The sequence below is a fragment of the Caenorhabditis elegans genome, chromosome V (genome assembly GCF_000002985.6).
Source record: "Caenorhabditis elegans chromosome V".
Classification (NCBI taxonomy): Eukaryota; Metazoa; Nematoda; class Chromadorea; order Rhabditida; family Rhabditidae; genus Caenorhabditis; species Caenorhabditis elegans.
This window is the reverse complement of record NC_003283.11, coordinates 10,157,842-10,174,781: the sequence shown is the minus strand read 5'-3', so window position 1 is coordinate 10,174,781 and position 16,940 is coordinate 10,157,842. Positions and strand designations below refer to the sequence as shown.

Below are 16,940 nucleotides of genomic sequence, written 5' to 3'. Positions count from 1 at the left end.
TAAGGTGCAGTGCCCAGCGACGGCTTCATCGTATCGATCAGTGTGGGCACGCGCACAGCTTTCACCCTCACCACCTCTTCATAGTCGTCATCTTTTTCTTTCGCCTTCTTTTTTCTTCTTTTTCTTCTCCTGCTGCTTCTTCGTCGCCTATCTTCCCCCTGCTCTCCGAACCGCCCACTTTTTCAGCACTGCTGTGAAGGCTCAACCAAACTGACATCTTTTCTCGTTTTCTCGTTTTCCGAGTTTGCGCCCGCGCACAAAAAAAAAGATTTTGACATTTCCGGTTCCAGCCATGTTATTATGAATTAGATGTTTTTTATTCTGAAATGATAGCTCAAAGATGCTCTTTTGCGACCCATTGACTCATTCTTATTCTGAGCTTGATCCAATATATTCACGTCACACGCTCTCTTTTGATAAGCAGTTCCGGGTTGAATCAGCCCAAACGACATACATTTTTATTCAGCTTTTTTGTGGAAATGTCAAATCATATTAACGTATTTTTCGTTTTTATAAATTTTGGATGAATAATATTAAGAAAATCTTGGTATTTAATAAATTTTTTCATGAGGGAAACTGGAGATTACATGAAATTTTTAAAAATATTCTAGTTTCAAACAATTTAAAATTTCAAAAATAAAAGTTTCAAAGTCGGAGTCCGGACCCGATATATTTCTGTGAACTTCATGAAAACTTTATCCTTTCAAGTCGGCCGATTTAACTGAATTTATCATCAGATGCCTGACTAAACTTCCGCAAATTTGAAAACCCGTGTTTTTTTTTAGAAAAATCTAAATATCTCTCTGAAAATTTTTTTTGCAACCTTTCATTACATTTTTCAAAGGTAAGACATTCTTCAAAACGCCTTTAAACTTTTATTAGAGTAAATCAAAAATTCTCGGAAGTTGTGTGAAAAAAAACCAGCCTTACAAACCTGACTCATATTTTATTCAACCTCATTATTTTCTTTATATTCTTTCGATCTATTGTCTTTTCGAATATTGACAATAAATATTTTTCAATTGAAGGTATGAAAAACACACATGTCGACCTAATATGTGTGTTCCTGTCGATTTTCATCGGCATTGGTGAGGCGGTCGACGTCTACACCAACCATTTCCATGTTCATTTAAAAGAGGGAGGTGGACTGGAAGATGCGCATCGGATAGCCAAACGTCACGGATTTATTAATAGAGGACAAGTTGCAGCAAGTGATAATGAATATCATTTTGTGCAACCAGCACTTGTTCATGCACGAACCAGAAGATCAGCAGGTCATCATGCTAAACTTCATAATGATGATGAGGTAAGAAATCATGGGTTACTGTAGACTTGTTGCTGTTTTGACCAAGAAAAATGTTATAGAGAAGCATATAAATTGGTAATCAGACTACTTTAAAAAAGTAAAAGTTCGGTTAGACAGTTGAAAATTACATTTTACAACTTATGATAAACATCGCTTTATTTAACAGAAGTTCTTAATTCAAATTGAGGCAAAAACAAAAAACTAAATGATGTGAATTTCATAGAATTTAGTGCGGCACATTTTTGCCAAAATTTTAAAAGTTATATTAACTAGGCGATTTGCAGTCATTAATTGAATACTGACACTGACATTGAATGGAATATAATTCGTATTATTTCGGTAATTACTGATCGCAGTATTTATTATCATGAACAAGTGCTGGTTGCACAAATATTTAAACTAGAAACATTATACTACACAGTTCTGTTCAAAAGCATTCGTCACCACATAATGTGAAATTTGTAAAAAAAACAATCATGACAAATTCAACAATGATCCGGACAAATTTTAACTTTCAAAAACAAAATATATTGATATACTAATCCCATAATTCTCTTCACCATACACCTATTTTTACAACATTGATCAGCTAAATCTGTGTTAAATCCAATTCAAAATGGTCATTCATTTGATCATTTAGAGCAATAGAATATTCCTTCCAACATCTCTTCCCTACGTCATTTCATCCAACTTTTTTCATTCTTTATTCAGGTTCTTCACGTCGAGCAGCTGAAAGGATACACCCGTACAAAGCGAGGATATCGTCCGCTTGAACAGCGACTGGAAAGCCAGTTTGACTTTTCAGCAGTCATGTCTCCATCGGATCCACTTTATGGATATCAGTGGTACTTGGTGAGTCAAGGAACACATTTTGAACAGAAATAATGTTACTTGGTATTTCGAATTCAGGCAACCACGTGACGCAATTCGTTCAGTTCGTACTAATTTCCTAGTATTTCAGATAGTATGCATTAGATAATGAGAATAACAAAAATATTTCCGTCTTCAACGTTTTTTTTAATAAATCGTAATTCCAGAACTAAGGACACGAAAACATTGATAACTTTTATTAATTAAACCTGCACAAAAGTTTTTTTGATGTTTTTCTGATCGTGCACAACGTCTACCCTCTCCCCCCATAAATTAGGGATCCATTTTCTTGGTTGTCCCTACCCTGAGGGCTTCATCAGAATTTCCTTTCGTCTCGTCTTTCCGTTGCTTTCCTCCCAACCATGTAAATAGTTCATGAGATAACTTCGTCATGAAAAGAAAAAAACGAGGGAGGAGAATAAAGAAAAATGCGCCCCAATGTTCTGCTGCTCTGCGCCAAAAAATTCTCTCCGAAACATGCTCTTTTTCCAGAAAAACACTGGACAAGCTGGCGGAAAAGCTCGTTTGGATTTGAATGTGGAAAGGGTAACAAATTGAAAAGAAAAATAAAAATTTTGGAAAATAAAAATTTTAAGGCTTGGGCAATGGGATTTACTGGAAAGAACATCACAACAGCGATTATGGATGACGGAGTGGATTACATGCATCCGGATATTAAGAACAACTTTGTAAGTCGTCTGATTACACATTACAATCAGGGTCTTATCGTTTTGGTAGAAACTCACATATTTTGATATTTGAGACAAATAGTGAAGCCATAAAATAGGGAAACTGAATTAAATTCCAAAGCTGTCTTGAGAACACTAAAATGCCCAGTAAATTTTTTTGGATTTCTCTTCGAAGAAATCAGAAACCAAAAATGTAAAGTCTAGAATAACCAAAAAGCTATTGAAAACTTACTTGAGAGCCATTTGTCTCAAAAAATGGATTCTCAAAAGTCTCATTTGTAGACGTAACATAATTGAACATTTATTTCACTGATTTTTATAATCTTTTTAAAATTGATGTTTAAAATTGAAAATTTCGTCAAATTATCTGTTTACAGTAGATTTATGAATCGAATTTTTTTCCAGAATGCCGAAGCTTCATACGATTTCTCATCAAATGATCCATTCCCATATCCAAGATACACTGATGACTGGTTCAATTCCCACGGAACTCGATGCGCCGGAGAAATCGTTGCCGCCCGTGACAACGGTGTCTGTGGAGTCGGAGTTGCCTATGACGGAAAGGTTGCTGGAATCAGAATGCTTGATCAACCCTACATGACCGATCTCATTGAAGCCAATTCAATGGGACACGAGCCGAGCAAAATTCATATCTACTCTGCTTCATGGGGACCGACTGATGATGGAAAGACTGTTGATGGACCACGTAATGCCACTATGCGAGCAATCGTCAGGGGTGTCAACGAGGGACGTAACGGACTTGGATCCATTTTTGTTTGGGCCAGTGGAGACGGAGGAGAGGATGATGATTGTAATTGTGATGGATATGCGGCAAGCATGTGGACAATCTCGATCAATTCAGCCATTAACAATGGAGAAAATGCTCACTACGATGAGTATGTTTCGAGTTTTATTTTCACTTCAAACACAAATTAAAACAAACTTCAGATCTTGTTCATCAACCCTTGCTTCCACTTTCTCCAATGGAGGACGAAACCCAGAAACCGGAGTCGCTACTACCGATCTCTACGGAAGATGCACCCGATCTCACTCCGGAACTTCCGCTGCTGCTCCAGAAGCGGCAGGAGTCTTTGCCCTTGCTCTTGAAGCCAATCCATCTCTTACCTGGAGAGATCTCCAACACTTGACAGTTCTCACTTCAAGCAGAAACTCCCTGTTTGACGGAAGATGCCGTGACTTCCCATCTCTCGGAATCAACGATAACCACCGCGACTCTCATGGAAACTGTTCTCACTTTGAATGGCAAATGAATGGAGTTGGACTCGAGTACAATCACCTTTTCGGATTTGGAGTTCTTGATGCAGCAGAGATGGTCATGTTGGCAATGGCCTGGAAGACTTCCCCACCACGTTATCACTGTACTGCTGGACTCATTGACACTCCACAGTAAGTCACTTTTACAGAATGACCATTCAAATTCCTAACTAATCATTACGTTAAATTGCTTTCAGTGAGATCCCAGCCGATGGAAACTTGATTCTTGAAATTAATACTGATGGATGTGCCGGATCTCAATTCGAAGTCCGCTACCTGGAACATGTTCAAGCAGTTGTCTCGTTCAACTCGACTCGTCGTGGAGATACCACTCTCTACTTGATCTCTCCAATGGGAACCCGTACCATGATTCTTTCCCGCAGACCAAAGGATGATGATTCAAAGGATGGATTCACCAACTGGCCATTCATGACAACACACACATGGGGAGAGAATCCAACAGGAAAATGGAGACTTGTCGCCAGATTCCAAGTGAGTAATGCATTCATGATGAACAATTTTATTTGAGCACTTAAATATTGTATACCTTTTTCTAAGTTCGCCTAACGTTTTTTTAGAACTAGATCGAAATCGGCTGCGAAATCGGCTAAGATAAGATATCTTAAAATGTTGTTTTCTCATAGATCAAAGCACAACATTTATATGATAATCTGTACACAAAATTTTCTGTAAACACTAATAATGTTTCAGGGACCTGGAGCTCATGCCGGAACCCTTAAGAAGTTCGAGCTGATGTTGCACGGAACAAGAGAAGCCCCATACAATCTCATCGAGCCAATCGTCGGTCAAACCAACAAGAAGCTCGACACCGTTCAAAAAGCCCACAAACGCAGCCACTAAATGTACAAAATTCCCCAATTTCTTCCTTCCTTCAAAAAATTTCTAAGAATTTCCTCTTCCTCCTCCTCTTTTTAACTAGTTGAAAATGAAACAGATCATCGAGCTTCCCAGTCGACCCGCCCCCAATATCCGGTGATCCGTATTGTTGTAGTCGCTTCGGGTGCCGCACACAGATTTACAGATTTTTATATTTTGTAAGTATATTCCATCAAATCGTCCATCACCACCATTCGCCCCACCCATTTCTTCTTTTTTCTATTTCTCCCTCTTCCTTTTTTTCTCTCCCCTTCATATTTTTATTGTCAGTTTTTCGACCCGATCATCACATCACAATTGTTAAATGAGCTGAGCCACACACACACAAACACAAATGACAGACACAAAACATCATTACCATCTGAAACGAAAACCGAAAAGAGCCCTTAAAATCTCTCTCACTCCATCATCACACCATCTTCATTCGCCATGCAAATCCCTGCGCGCACAAGTCGAACCACCCATAATAAATCGTTCGGAATTGTTATTGACATGCAGATAGTTCAATTTATTTGTCTGCTGCAAAAACTATAATTTCCTTTTTAAAAATGATATGATTCACTTGGTCTTTTGTCGAACAAGAAATAATCAAAAAATGACGCCACGAACATTGGAAAAGTACTTTCTAAAAGAATCCGCCTTTTCAAAATCATGACTTTTGGTAAATTGCAACACTAGATGCTTAGTCACTATCCAATTGATATCTCTCAGATTTTTTGGCTTTCTGAATACGTTTTTGAAGTCAAATGTAGTCAACAAAGTTAACTCAAAAGTTAAAAATACACTTAAAAAAATTAAAGCTATTTTAACCCTCTGTGTTTTTCTACAGTATACCTTCTAATTTATCGGGAAAAATAGTTCGTCAATCTCACAAATCCATCTAGAATTTCAGAATTTAAATATTTCTTGAAAAGCATAAAAAATCCCGGTGCAACTAAAAAAATTATATATATATAAAGTTGTATGTAAAAATTGTATGAAAAACTGGTTGTTAAATACAACTTTTATGATTATGTTTTGTTGTTTATTTAACTGAGTGTAGACATTTTGTCACATTTAGACCTTAAAATCTGTTATCATAATTTCGACAAATACTTTAAATAAGTTTTGCTGTACGAAAAGGATTGTTGTGTTTTAAGTTTTTATTTTTTAATTTTGAGATCAATTATACTTTATTTATTATAACTGTTGGAAAATTGCAACATGCAGTATTCCAAAAGTGTCCTGCCCAAATTTTTTATGCGCTCCTCATTTTCTTTGAAATGAAGCAAAATGAACTTGTAATAAATATGAAGACAGTAGGCTCTTTAACGATTGTGACATCACACTCTCTGAAAATAATTTTGACGTGTTTCCAAGAGTATATCAGGTATGGCACGTCTTGAATGCCTCTCAGGAAAATTAGTTTTTAGGAAAATAAAATCTCCAGAATATCTCAATTCAAATTTTGAACAATCACTCTTAAACTTCAATCAGTAATTGCCCCACCCCATTTAATTTTTGCCCATTTGTCGAATTCGTCCCAAATTGAACGTCTCTTCATCGTTTTCTCTTCTGCCAGTAGTCGTCAGACAATGATACGTGCCTGTTTGTCGCCTCTTTTCTCTTTCTCTACCACAACAATATGCATTATCACTTTGTATACATACAGATTCTAATTCTTCCGGCATTTCATTTCCTATTCACTGTTTCTAGCAAACCATTTCATTTTTTTTAGTACTAAATAGATGAATTATATTCCAACAAACGAACACGTTCATTCTCATCCTTTTCAGATCTTTTTCTGACACATTCTGTCATTGACACACTTGGAAGATTGCCAATCAAATCTTGTCGTATCCATTATTATCTCTCAATCTCTCTTCCATCTCCATAAAGATATCCATTGATCAGCCAATGATATCACCATTTCATTTGATTTTAGCCTTAATCTACTTTTTTAAAAAACATTAGTCAATTAAAATTGTCTCTTCAAATTGAAAAACTATAACCAGCTGACTTAACCTTATCAATGAAAAATAGCAAGAAAAGTAAGAGTGCACATAGATTCACAACATTGGTACTGGAATAGCGTTAATGAGCTTCACATTTTTCTTAAATAATTTGATTAGCAAGTGTTCCCGTTTCACAGACATATGTTGCCATTTTGGTATACCCCGAAAGTATATCCCGAAAGGATTGAAGGTGTGCAAGGAAATAAAAACTAGTTTTGGACTAATAATTTTGTAAGCAATACGAACTGGAAAAACACCGTATATTATTTTATTTTATTTTCAGAAAAGTAATACGTACTAATTAATTTCACTGCTGCAGACATTATTTCTTTAAGAAATCATGAATTTTATATATTTTCACAAAGTTCTCACAAGTCGGAAAGACGTTCCCAAACCAAAAAATAACACTAATTTTTAGTAATGCTATTTCACAAAAATTATTATTGATGCGACTAGAATTGCGCCGGAACAAAACACATTAATCCGTCCATCTACCTGTATATTTCATTTTTGTGTTTACTTTGTTTCTAGCAGTCTGACAAACAACGATTTTCCTGAATCTTTTCCACCGATTGTCCATGATAACTTTTTAGAGTTAAAAACATATGATAAATAGTCTAGTTAAAATAATATTTGATATTTTATAATAGTCACATTGAAATCATATGTTGATCATATCAGTTTCGGTAAATAAAAATGTACTCAGTCTGCCTTTTTATTTATAAACATGTATCATTATGCATGTAGTTTTCAAACAGTGGATCTCTGAACTCTGAGGGTAATAATTGTTTTCTATTGGGGACGAAGTACGAGTCTATTCTACTTTTTTGACAAAACCTAATAATGAATTTGCTCCAAGCTTTTTAAAATTATTAAGTTTTTTAAAAATAAAAGAAGAAAAAAGTGAAGTTCGACAATTAGAACACGTGCTTAATATAATATTTTTTCACGTCTTTTGTTACACATTCTAATTCCAACGTGCCGTTTGGGGATTCAAATCCACGTGTAATTTCATGCCTTCTAATTTCAAAGTGTTCCGTTTTCCTTGTCCTGAACATTCTTGTTTCTTTCAAAATTCTATAAAAATATTAAATATGACTTATAGGTTCCCATTAAAAACAGTTGTGGGCGTCAGTCATCTCTGTTTTACATAAAACATACAGTTTTTGGTTTTCTGCCCCGTCATTTACATATGCTGACAAGTTCCGTGCGAACTTGTGCTGAAACCTCTACCTCTATTCGTTTTCCCTTTTGTTTTCCCCTATGAGTTTGAACGTTTGATTTTTCAGATAAATGGATTATCCTGAGAAAAGAGTTGAAATTAGAGAAAAGAAAACGGCTCAACGGCCGTTTTTAAAAGCCCGAGATACTCCTCCAATTGGAATTGCTCTTTTATATGGACTCCAGCAAGTTATGGTTTGTGTGTCTGCACTTTTAACAGTACCTCTTATTATGGCTGATTCAATGTGCCCGGGATCGAGTATTGGTGAGATTTTGAACAATTTCTGGAACCAATTTTCAGTCTCAAAATCTTTTTTGTTCCAGCGGTTCTACGACAGACACTCATCAGTTCGACATTTGTGAGCAGTGGCATTTCTACAATAATTCAGACACTTTTTGGAATGAGGTATAAAAAATTCAAATAGATTGGTCCATTACTTTTATTTTTAGGCTGGCTCTTTTGCAAGGAACGGCTTTTGCATATGTTCCTTCTGTTCAAGGGTTTATGAGTCTTCCTGAAAATACTTGTAATGCTACGGAAAGTGACTATGTTCCTGAAGAGGTTTATTACGGGAAACTCGCACTTCTTCAAGGATGCCTCATCGCTTCATCGTTTGTACCCATTCTCATTGGAGCTACTGGTCTAGTCGGAATGCTGACCAAATTTATTGGGCCACTCACAGTAAATTTAGTTCCGAACAACCAAAAACTCTGTATATAAACAAATCCTATCTATTTCTAAAAATTAATCATATCGTTGGAAGCGCTTTAAAATCAGAACCTTTCAGGTATCCCCTCTTATGCTTCTTCTTGCTTTCAGTCAAGTTGATTTAATGGTAACTCATATCAGTAAGCATTGGGTCGCCATAGTACAAGCTGTTACTTTGTTTGCAACAATTCTTTATCTAGCGGAAGTCAAAGTTCCTGTTCCTGGAATAAAAAATGGAAAATTTCATTGGTATCGAATCAATCTTTTTGGACAATATCCAGTGAGAACTTTTAAAAACATGTAAGTTTAAATGATTTCCAATATTTTTAGTACCTAATTGCTATCTGTACCTCATGGATCTTCTGTGTTGCTCTTACAATTTTCAACCTAACACCGGAAGGAAGTGCTGCTCGTGTCGACAAGAACATTTCTCTTGCAGTTATCAGAGAATCTTCATGGCTTGAAGTACCGTATCCGGGGAAGTTCGGGCCCCCTCAGTTTAACACTGGTCTTTTCCTATTATTTTTGCTCTCTGCAATGACATCAGTTTTCGAGTCAGTTGGAGATTATCATGCAGCGGCAAGAGTTTCGGAAGAACGTCCCCCACCGAGTCACGCAATAAATAGAGGCATATTGGCTGAAGGATTAGGATCTTTAATATCAGGGCTTCTTGGTCCTGGAGTTGGAATGACTACACATACTGAAAACATTGGAGTTATTGGTGTTACAAGAGTTGCTTCTCGTTGGACTATGGTTATGGCTGGAGTTTTTCTTATTATCCTTGGACTAATCACTAAAGTATGGAAGACTAGATAAAGTAAATGTTATGAAATGAATTTCAGATTGGAGCACTTCTCTCAACAATTCCAGATCCTCTTGTTGGTGGAGTTCTTGCTTCTTCAATGGCAATGGTCGTCGGTGTAGCTGTGTCTAATCTTCAAACAGTTGACATGACACTCTCCCGTAACATGGGAATTTTTGGATTTTCCATGATGTTTGGTCTCATTGTGCCAAAATATTTCAAGCTCTTTCCAGTAGACACCGATTGGGGATGGTTCAATCAAATTCTCAACGTATTACTTCAGATGCCCATGTTTGTAGGAGCCCTTTGTGCTTGTATTTTAGATAATTCAATTGGAGGTAAGTATGTAAATAGTTATGAGTGCATCACATTCCTCCAAAAAATAAATTCCCTTTTTCCATCTATTATAAATTCAGAAAATAACTTTTGTGTTTCTGGAAATTGACTTCCTTTCTTGAAAAAGTTTTTTTTCGTAAAGTTGTGGATAACTCGATGCTTGATGCAACCATCATGTTTACATCCGATTTCACAGAAGCAGCAGCTGAATACACTTTTCTATTTCAGGAGCAACACGCGAACAACGAGGTCTTCGTGCTCGAGGCGAGATCTATGCAGGTGGAATAGACGAATGTACATACAGCTATCCGAAATGGGTGATGAATATATTAAACCGTATACCCGGAGTTCAATACATTCCGTGTATGCCAAAAGAGAAGAAAGGAACGAATCGAGTTGGCGGGGAAGAAATTCGTCTCTAGGATAGTATTTATTTAATTTTTATGGCTGGTCCTCATCAGATGTCTGTTTTTCTTTTCTATCTTGTCCGTTGAGCCATTGAATACTTTAATAATTTTGTGTGTGCATAAATGAAATTTTTTTTTGAATTAAAATTTAAAAAAATACATATACATATAATCTACTTAAAAGAACGGAAATAGTTTTCAGAAAACTGCAGTAAAGTCAATATTCCCAAAAATCTCGCCCATTTTTTCCTTTTCCCTTTTCCTGTGTGGTATTATTTTCTCGTTTCCCTGTTTCCCGCTCAACGCTCCCTTTTTCTCATTCTTTTTCCTCTTTTCATTTGTTTCAATAGAAAGCACCTTTCTTTTCTTTTTTTACTTTCACTTATTCTTTTTGCTCAAGTTCCCAATTTTTGAACCATTCACCCCACTTAAATACGAGTATCCAAGACATTTGGTATCACAGTGCGAACAACGGACACAGCAGAGTAAACAAAGCTCCGCGAGCCCTAGCCAACCAAAAGGAAGACAGGTGTTTGCGCAAAGTGACTTACTTACTGCCACATTTCATATCTATCACCATTGATTTTTTTCATATTATTCGTCTTTATTTCTTTTTACCTTATCAATCCATGATTTGTACATACAATTTAATTCTGTTGTAATCGAATTCCCAAATAGAATTTTCACACCTGCCAGAAAGAGAGAATGTTATTAACTTAGTTTTCCTGTATATATACATATATATATATATATATATATATATTTCTTAAGATACACACACACATCCCCTAGATTTAATATTAAGTGGAAAAATCGTAAATAGATTTCTGAATTTTCAAAACCAAACTGTCAATATTTTCTCAGTGATTCACAGAAATGTCACATTTGAAATGTCAATAACAAATGAAAAATGAGTTTTTGTGAGAGAAACGACAAAAATTTGAACTTTTCTTTATTCAAAAGATGTTCAATTTACAAATTCTGTGCGAGTTTTCCAATTTTCAAAAATGCTGGTATGCGATTAAGTTAAGAAGTTTATGCGTTCAAAAAATGCGTATCTACTCATCTAAAAAGTATGATGCCGTTTCTCTCAAAGACACTGGTAGGCATTTTTTGACGGCGTGAATGACCTAAACTAATTCCTTTTAAAAAAGTTTTTGATCAAAAACAAAAAATCTTTGGAAAAGTTTTAATTTTTGGAAACTATTGACACTGAAAAATTAGCTCTAGGAATGTTAAAGTGGCAAACCAAGTCACAGTGAAAATAAGCATTTATCAGATTCCAGACAAGTCTTATCACTGTTTTGGAGGTGTTTTCTGTTTCTTATAACTAGACACCGAAACGCCCAAGATTCGGAAACACCTTAACCGTTAGATATTAAAAACTGTATGATACTTACTTTAGGTGTGCCCGAATTGTCAAACTGTATTAAAAATCAGTTGGATAAAATAAGTACGCAATTTTCAAAAAATGTTCTCCTGAGCATAAAATATTTCGCCATATCCTTTTCAAATTTTTTTTCCAAAAATTTCAAAGCCCCCCATTCCAGTAAGTGGTTTTTCCATTGTAGAATGTGATGTAAAAAGCGTTAATGGCGACTCAATCAAACAGCGACAAACAACAAAAAAGAGCAAAAGCCTTTGTTGAATGGAAAAGAGAGAAGACGTTCCAAAAACTTTGTCCAGTTTTTCTTCTATTTCAATTTCTTCATGGGGGCGGAAAAATGTATCAAGATTCTCGTTTCCTTCTTACTTTCTCCTCTTTTTCATGTTTTATTTTCTTCGAGTCTTTGAGCATGCCAGCAAGGATTATAATACTTATAGTTAGCAAGGCGAGATCTTCCCTCTTCCTATATATATTTATTATTTTCCTGTTTCTTAATTTCCTCTCTATTTCATCTTCTTCGTCTTTTCATATGTCTTCCTCTTCATCTTCTTTGCAAATTTCTCTTGTTCTTAAGGTCTTTTCACCTTTTCTTACTCGATCAGTGCTCCTTCTTTTTCATTTTGTATCCGGTCTTTACATTATTCATCATCATCGTTTTTTATTTCTCACTTTCTCTTTTTTGGGGGGAAGAGAATAGCAAATAGCGAGAGAGTGAAGACAGCTGAAAAATGGGAGAAACTTAAGAATGCTTATTGCCATATATGATTACCAGGTTGAAAAATAAATTAGGGAGGAGTCTGAGCCTCTCGGTATTATGAAAAGACTCAAACCAATCTACCTTTATATCTAATAAGATGCATTTCGCCGTGCTTCATTGCACTTAAATGAATGTACTCGTACATTTGAGATATATCTCATTAGAGAATAGAGCTGATTCAAATTTTAATTAAAAATCGAAAGATGCTTTTGGAAATGTCGAGATTCGCTTTTAAAATATCCCGATTTATTTTTTCGAAAATGAAGTTAGGTTCTTCCGAACGTCTTTTTTTGTAATATCTGAGTTTTACTTTTTTCCTTTCATAATTTTTCCATTACTTTTTGCTCAAACTTTTGCTAAGAATTTTCTTTTTAATCCTCTTCAGAGAAATTTAAAGTGTTTTGCGACCTTGAAAACTTTTTACTTTTTACGATGACGAGAATGTTTTCATAATCTGAAAGTCCTACAATTTCAAACAAAATATTGCATAAAATGTATTGTGAAAACTAGGTGAAAAGTGATAAACTTCCATATGAGTGTAGATTAAATAATTTCTGCTATGAAATTCTATGTTCAAAAAATTTAGTTTCTATGATGAATAACTTAAAAATAATACCGAAGCGTTTTTGATGTTAAAATTTTATTTGAAAAAAACTCGTTTCAAAATTTAATGTTGACACACTCGACGATTTTAAAGAAATTCTTTATAGCTCAGCCAAAAAAATTAAATCATATTTTCGGACTTTTTATTATAGTATAAGTTTCTACACAAAATTCTATTCTGTAAATAGTTCTACACATTTTTCTCATATGTTTGCCATTCATTTGTCATACTATTTGACACTCTCTTCTGGATTATTTCCTCATCCTGCTCTTTAAACTTTCCTTTTTCCGACAGGTTACACTTACAGTGTGACTCAATCATTTGTCTCTAGGCCTGTCTCTCCCCGCTTATCATCATTCTAACCACGTCATTTATAGTTAACTCGGGTGATAATTTCAGGCAAGGACAAGAAGTCAGAACATTTTTGTTTCATTTATAACCTGTGTAAACGTGAACTGCTCAAACCACGTGGAACACCGTTTCAATCTTATTACCTCTCATTCCACGTTCAATCAGTATAAAACTTCCAAAATGGCTCTTCTCTTCGTTTTTATTGGATTCAATCTAGCAGTCACTGTATTTGGATACACTCTTTTTTGGAATCTTTTCCCCAAAGATCGAATGGGAGCAATTCAACGGCAGAATGGTGAGGTGAATACTGGTGTTTGATCTATAAAATTTGCGTCAATCTATAAAATTTGCGAGAAATTTTAGTGAACATTTTGCACTTTGAACGATTTTCAAAACGCTTTCAAAATTCTAGCAAAGAAATTCAAGAAACTTCGAAAAGAAACATCAATTTCCATAAATATTCATTCTCGCATTTCTATATTTTTTTTCATTATTTTTCTTTGAACATTGCTTCAAAATTTTTTTCAGCCGATTTGAAAAGAATGGACAGTGAGAACAACAACACAGTGCTAAGAACAACGGAAGATCGAAAGTGCAAATAAGAGACAATAGATTCGGAATAGAGAAATACAATAACTACGAGTAAACTGCAAGTCTTGACCCAAATCAAATTAATTTTCTGAAATTTATCGGATTGATTTTATTTTTATTTTTTCAAAAATAAAACGAGATTCATTTAATTTTCCTATGAGATGATTTTGAGTAAAGGGAAGATCGATGGATATGGAATTTGAAAAATATGTGAAAAAAACACAAAAATTGTGAGACAAGCTAATATGATTGAGAAGCTCTAAAACAAGCGATAACGACCGATTATAATCAAGTTTCTTGAGATTTCGTATTTTTTCTTAGATTTTGTAGTTCACTTGCAGAGTCAGAGAATGTTGGTAGTTTTCCGCACGTGCCATCCATCAACATTTTAACCGTCAATTGATATTCCGGACTGAAATTCATAACTGATAAGGCGTCGTGCGTATATAAAAATGCACATTAAAATTTTCATGTTTGGTGTTCTAGCATGATTACTTTGCGGAAAATCAAGTTAGGCATATAATTGGACATTGCACATTTTCATGCATAATATTATTGTATTTTTTGTGGTTTCTGTTGTTTTTTTGTTCACTCACTTGATTGTATAGAAAATGATAAGATTGGATGAGATTGCAATGTTTACAGTGATCCCTGAATACATCTGAATCAAATTATAAACTTCCATGTCGTCTGTAACAAATAACCCAAAAGTATTTGAGACTGTTGTGATTGCCCATCCAAAAAGAACTATTCCCACAGTTACACCAATTGATTTGAAAACTGCTTTGAATCGAGAGCCTGAAAAATTATTCCCTAAATGGAAATCTGAATGAAATAAATTGCTTATCTAGTTATCATATCAAGACGGATCACTATCATTTCACAAAGCAAAAACTTCGGACTAACTTGTATCGTGAAATTTGAGAAGTATCGCGGTCATCAAGTAGGCCAATATTATTGACACGTAAATTGCATGGCTTGAAAGAGTGAACACTTTGAAGGAAATGCCTGCCAAAGCAGTTGGTATAGCACATTTCACTTGTCTGCAATTACGGAAATGAATACTTTGAACGGTCATTATGTTTTTGAAAAGGGAGGTTTAAAAGCCACTCACTCATTATTTCGTTCGAGAAAGCCAAGGTAGAGAATTGATATTGTGTAGAGAATAGGAAAGATTAAATGAATTGAAGTGTAGAATAATTTTTGAAATTGAAGCTCCCGATACCTGAACAACGTTTTTTTTAACTTTTCCTGACTGCAGCTAAATTAAAAATAATTTGACAATTTTCTTTTAACTTTTTTTGAAATTTTTAAAATATACCTGATTGGAAAAGACACTGCCAAAAGTCTATCTAATCCAATTTGCATTAGAAGAGGTGCAGCAAGGGTCAAACCGATGACAGGTAAAACATTGAGCATGTAACATGTTGATTGGTACGAATACGCTGAAACTGATACGTTTGCTTTAGAAACAAAAACATTTTCCCAGACTGTTGGTGAGCATTTGAAACACGAAAATAATCTGGCCACAAACATGAATTCCGTCAGCGAGACAAGTTAGCGTGAGGAGAATGTGAAATGGAGATCTGAGGCGTCTGAAATTGGAGAAATTTAAATTTTTCAAAAAACTGAAAACATACGGATTGACAAAGAAGCAAATGATCATGATCACATTGCTGAAGATTCCAACGGGGATGATAATTAGGTAGAAAAATGCCAGTGGTATCAACCATGGATGCACGTTACCAAACATTTCCTGAAAACAACACAAAAAGTAACAAATGGTTTACAAACCAGACGCAAACGATCTTAATTGCAGAACTTCAGTACCAATTATTTTAGATACTAACAAAATTACAAAAACTGCTGAAACAATATATAAAAAGTAATGTTTTTATTGGGAAAATTGCTAGAGCTACAAAAAATTGTAGACGATTGAATCTTTTAATTTTTCAAAATGACATTTCAGTTTGTTTTAAAAAAATGAGAAAAAAAAAACGAAAAACTAGTCAGTAGGAGAGTTGGTTTCCGTTTTAGACTTTGCACTTTGTTGAACTTTAGCGGGAAAATGTAGGTGGGCTCTTTAGAATAGTTTATTGAGTTCATTGAAAGCCTATTTTAAAAACATTGGAACAAAAATTCAATTTTGTCCGTTTCTTCATTTATGAAAACAAAAACTATTACATTGATTTTTTTCACTCTGCCGGGAAATTTGATTTTATTGAACGTTTCAAACATGGCTTGACAAGCCACATTTATGGCTCTAGAATCTCTGAAAAACTGATAAATGTGTTTTCTCGGTCAAGAATTGCAATGCTCTCGAGTTGAAGAGATGACTTTTAATCTACAAAAAAAAATTTGCTGATAATTTATGTCCGGCCTCTGAATTAAGAAATAGTAACAAGATCAGGGAACATTGAAGCACGGAAAGAACCGGATTCCAATGTTTCATGATTTTTGTTATTCAAAAAAAAAGAGAAAAACATATTTAAGTATGTACCTCAATAAATAATTTATCTGGGAACATGATGTACGGATGAGCACCATTTTTTTTATTTTTTGGAGAAAGCGTGAGAAAAAGTAAAAAAAACGGATTGTATTTCAAATTCGTTTCTTCAATGATTTGAAACAGTTTGAAAAAATGCATCATTGAAAAATTAGAATTGGATTTTTGGTTCAGTATTATTTTAAACTTCTTTCAATGTATCATAGTACATCTGAAGTGTGCAACAATTCTAATTAAA

The 16,940-nt window shown here is 34.7% G+C and overlaps 4 protein-coding genes across 7 annotated transcripts; 3 read left to right on the top strand and 1 right to left on the bottom strand.

Annotated features, from left to right (window-relative positions):
* Positions 1–1,028: 1,028 nt before the first annotated feature.
* On the top strand, positions 1,029–5,605 carry egl-3 (Neuroendocrine convertase 2; the record flags this gene model as incomplete). Of its 2 annotated transcripts, NM_001028561.4 has the most annotated exons (8): positions 1,029–1,306; positions 2,018–2,158; positions 2,669–2,722; positions 2,773–2,865; positions 3,271–3,761; positions 3,814–4,272; positions 4,338–4,632; positions 4,852–5,605. In NM_001028561.4, 8 exons carry the CDS (start codon positions 1,031–1,033, stop codon positions 4,999–5,001), a joined length of 1,959 nt encoding a protein of 652 aa, NP_001023732.1. The 2 variants fall into 2 exon arrangements, with proteins under 2 accessions (NP_001023732.1, NP_001256192.1); NM_001269263.3 differs by lacking the exon at positions 1,029–1,306 and having other exon boundaries at positions 2,117–2,158; positions 4,852–5,001.
* Positions 5,606–8,313: 2,708 nt separating this feature from the next.
* C51E3.6 (Solute carrier family 23 member 2) lies at positions 8,314–10,647 on the top strand. Its single transcript, NM_073212.2, has 7 exons — positions 8,314–8,517; positions 8,577–8,658; positions 8,703–8,934; positions 9,041–9,241; positions 9,292–9,759; positions 9,804–10,101; positions 10,328–10,647. Exons 1-7 carry the CDS (start codon positions 8,325–8,327, stop codon positions 10,519–10,521), a joined length of 1,668 nt encoding a protein of 555 aa, NP_505613.1. The 5' UTR covers positions 8,314–8,324; the 3' UTR covers positions 10,522–10,647.
* Positions 10,648–13,647: 3,000 nt separating this feature from the next.
* C51E3.10 (DUF3149 domain-containing protein) lies at positions 13,648–14,346 on the top strand (the record flags this gene model as incomplete). 3 transcript variants are annotated; one of them, NM_001269260.2, is made up of 2 exons in its annotated part: positions 13,648–13,900; positions 14,134–14,346. In NM_001269260.2, the coding sequence occupies 2 exons, from the start codon at positions 13,786–13,788 to the stop codon at positions 14,205–14,207; spliced, it is 189 nt and encodes a 62-aa protein (NP_001256189.1). The 3 variants fall into 3 exon arrangements, with proteins under 3 accessions (NP_001256189.1, NP_001256191.1, NP_001367262.1); NM_001269262.3 differs by having other exon boundaries at positions 13,652–13,905; positions 14,134–14,343; NM_001380738.1 differs by lacking the exon at positions 13,648–13,900 and having other exon boundaries at positions 14,148–14,207.
* Positions 14,110–15,954, bottom strand: srsx-30 (G-protein coupled receptors family 1 profile domain-containing protein). Its single transcript, NM_073211.3, has 7 exons — positions 15,837–15,954; positions 15,688–15,791; positions 15,518–15,641; positions 15,311–15,421; positions 15,103–15,239; positions 14,793–14,994; positions 14,110–14,608 (listed from the first exon to the last, which is right to left on the bottom strand). Exons 1-7 carry the CDS (start codon positions 15,947–15,949, stop codon positions 14,485–14,487), a joined length of 915 nt encoding a protein of 304 aa, NP_505612.2. The 5' UTR covers positions 15,950–15,954; the 3' UTR covers positions 14,110–14,484.
* Between the last annotated feature and the right edge of the window lie 986 nt (positions 15,955–16,940).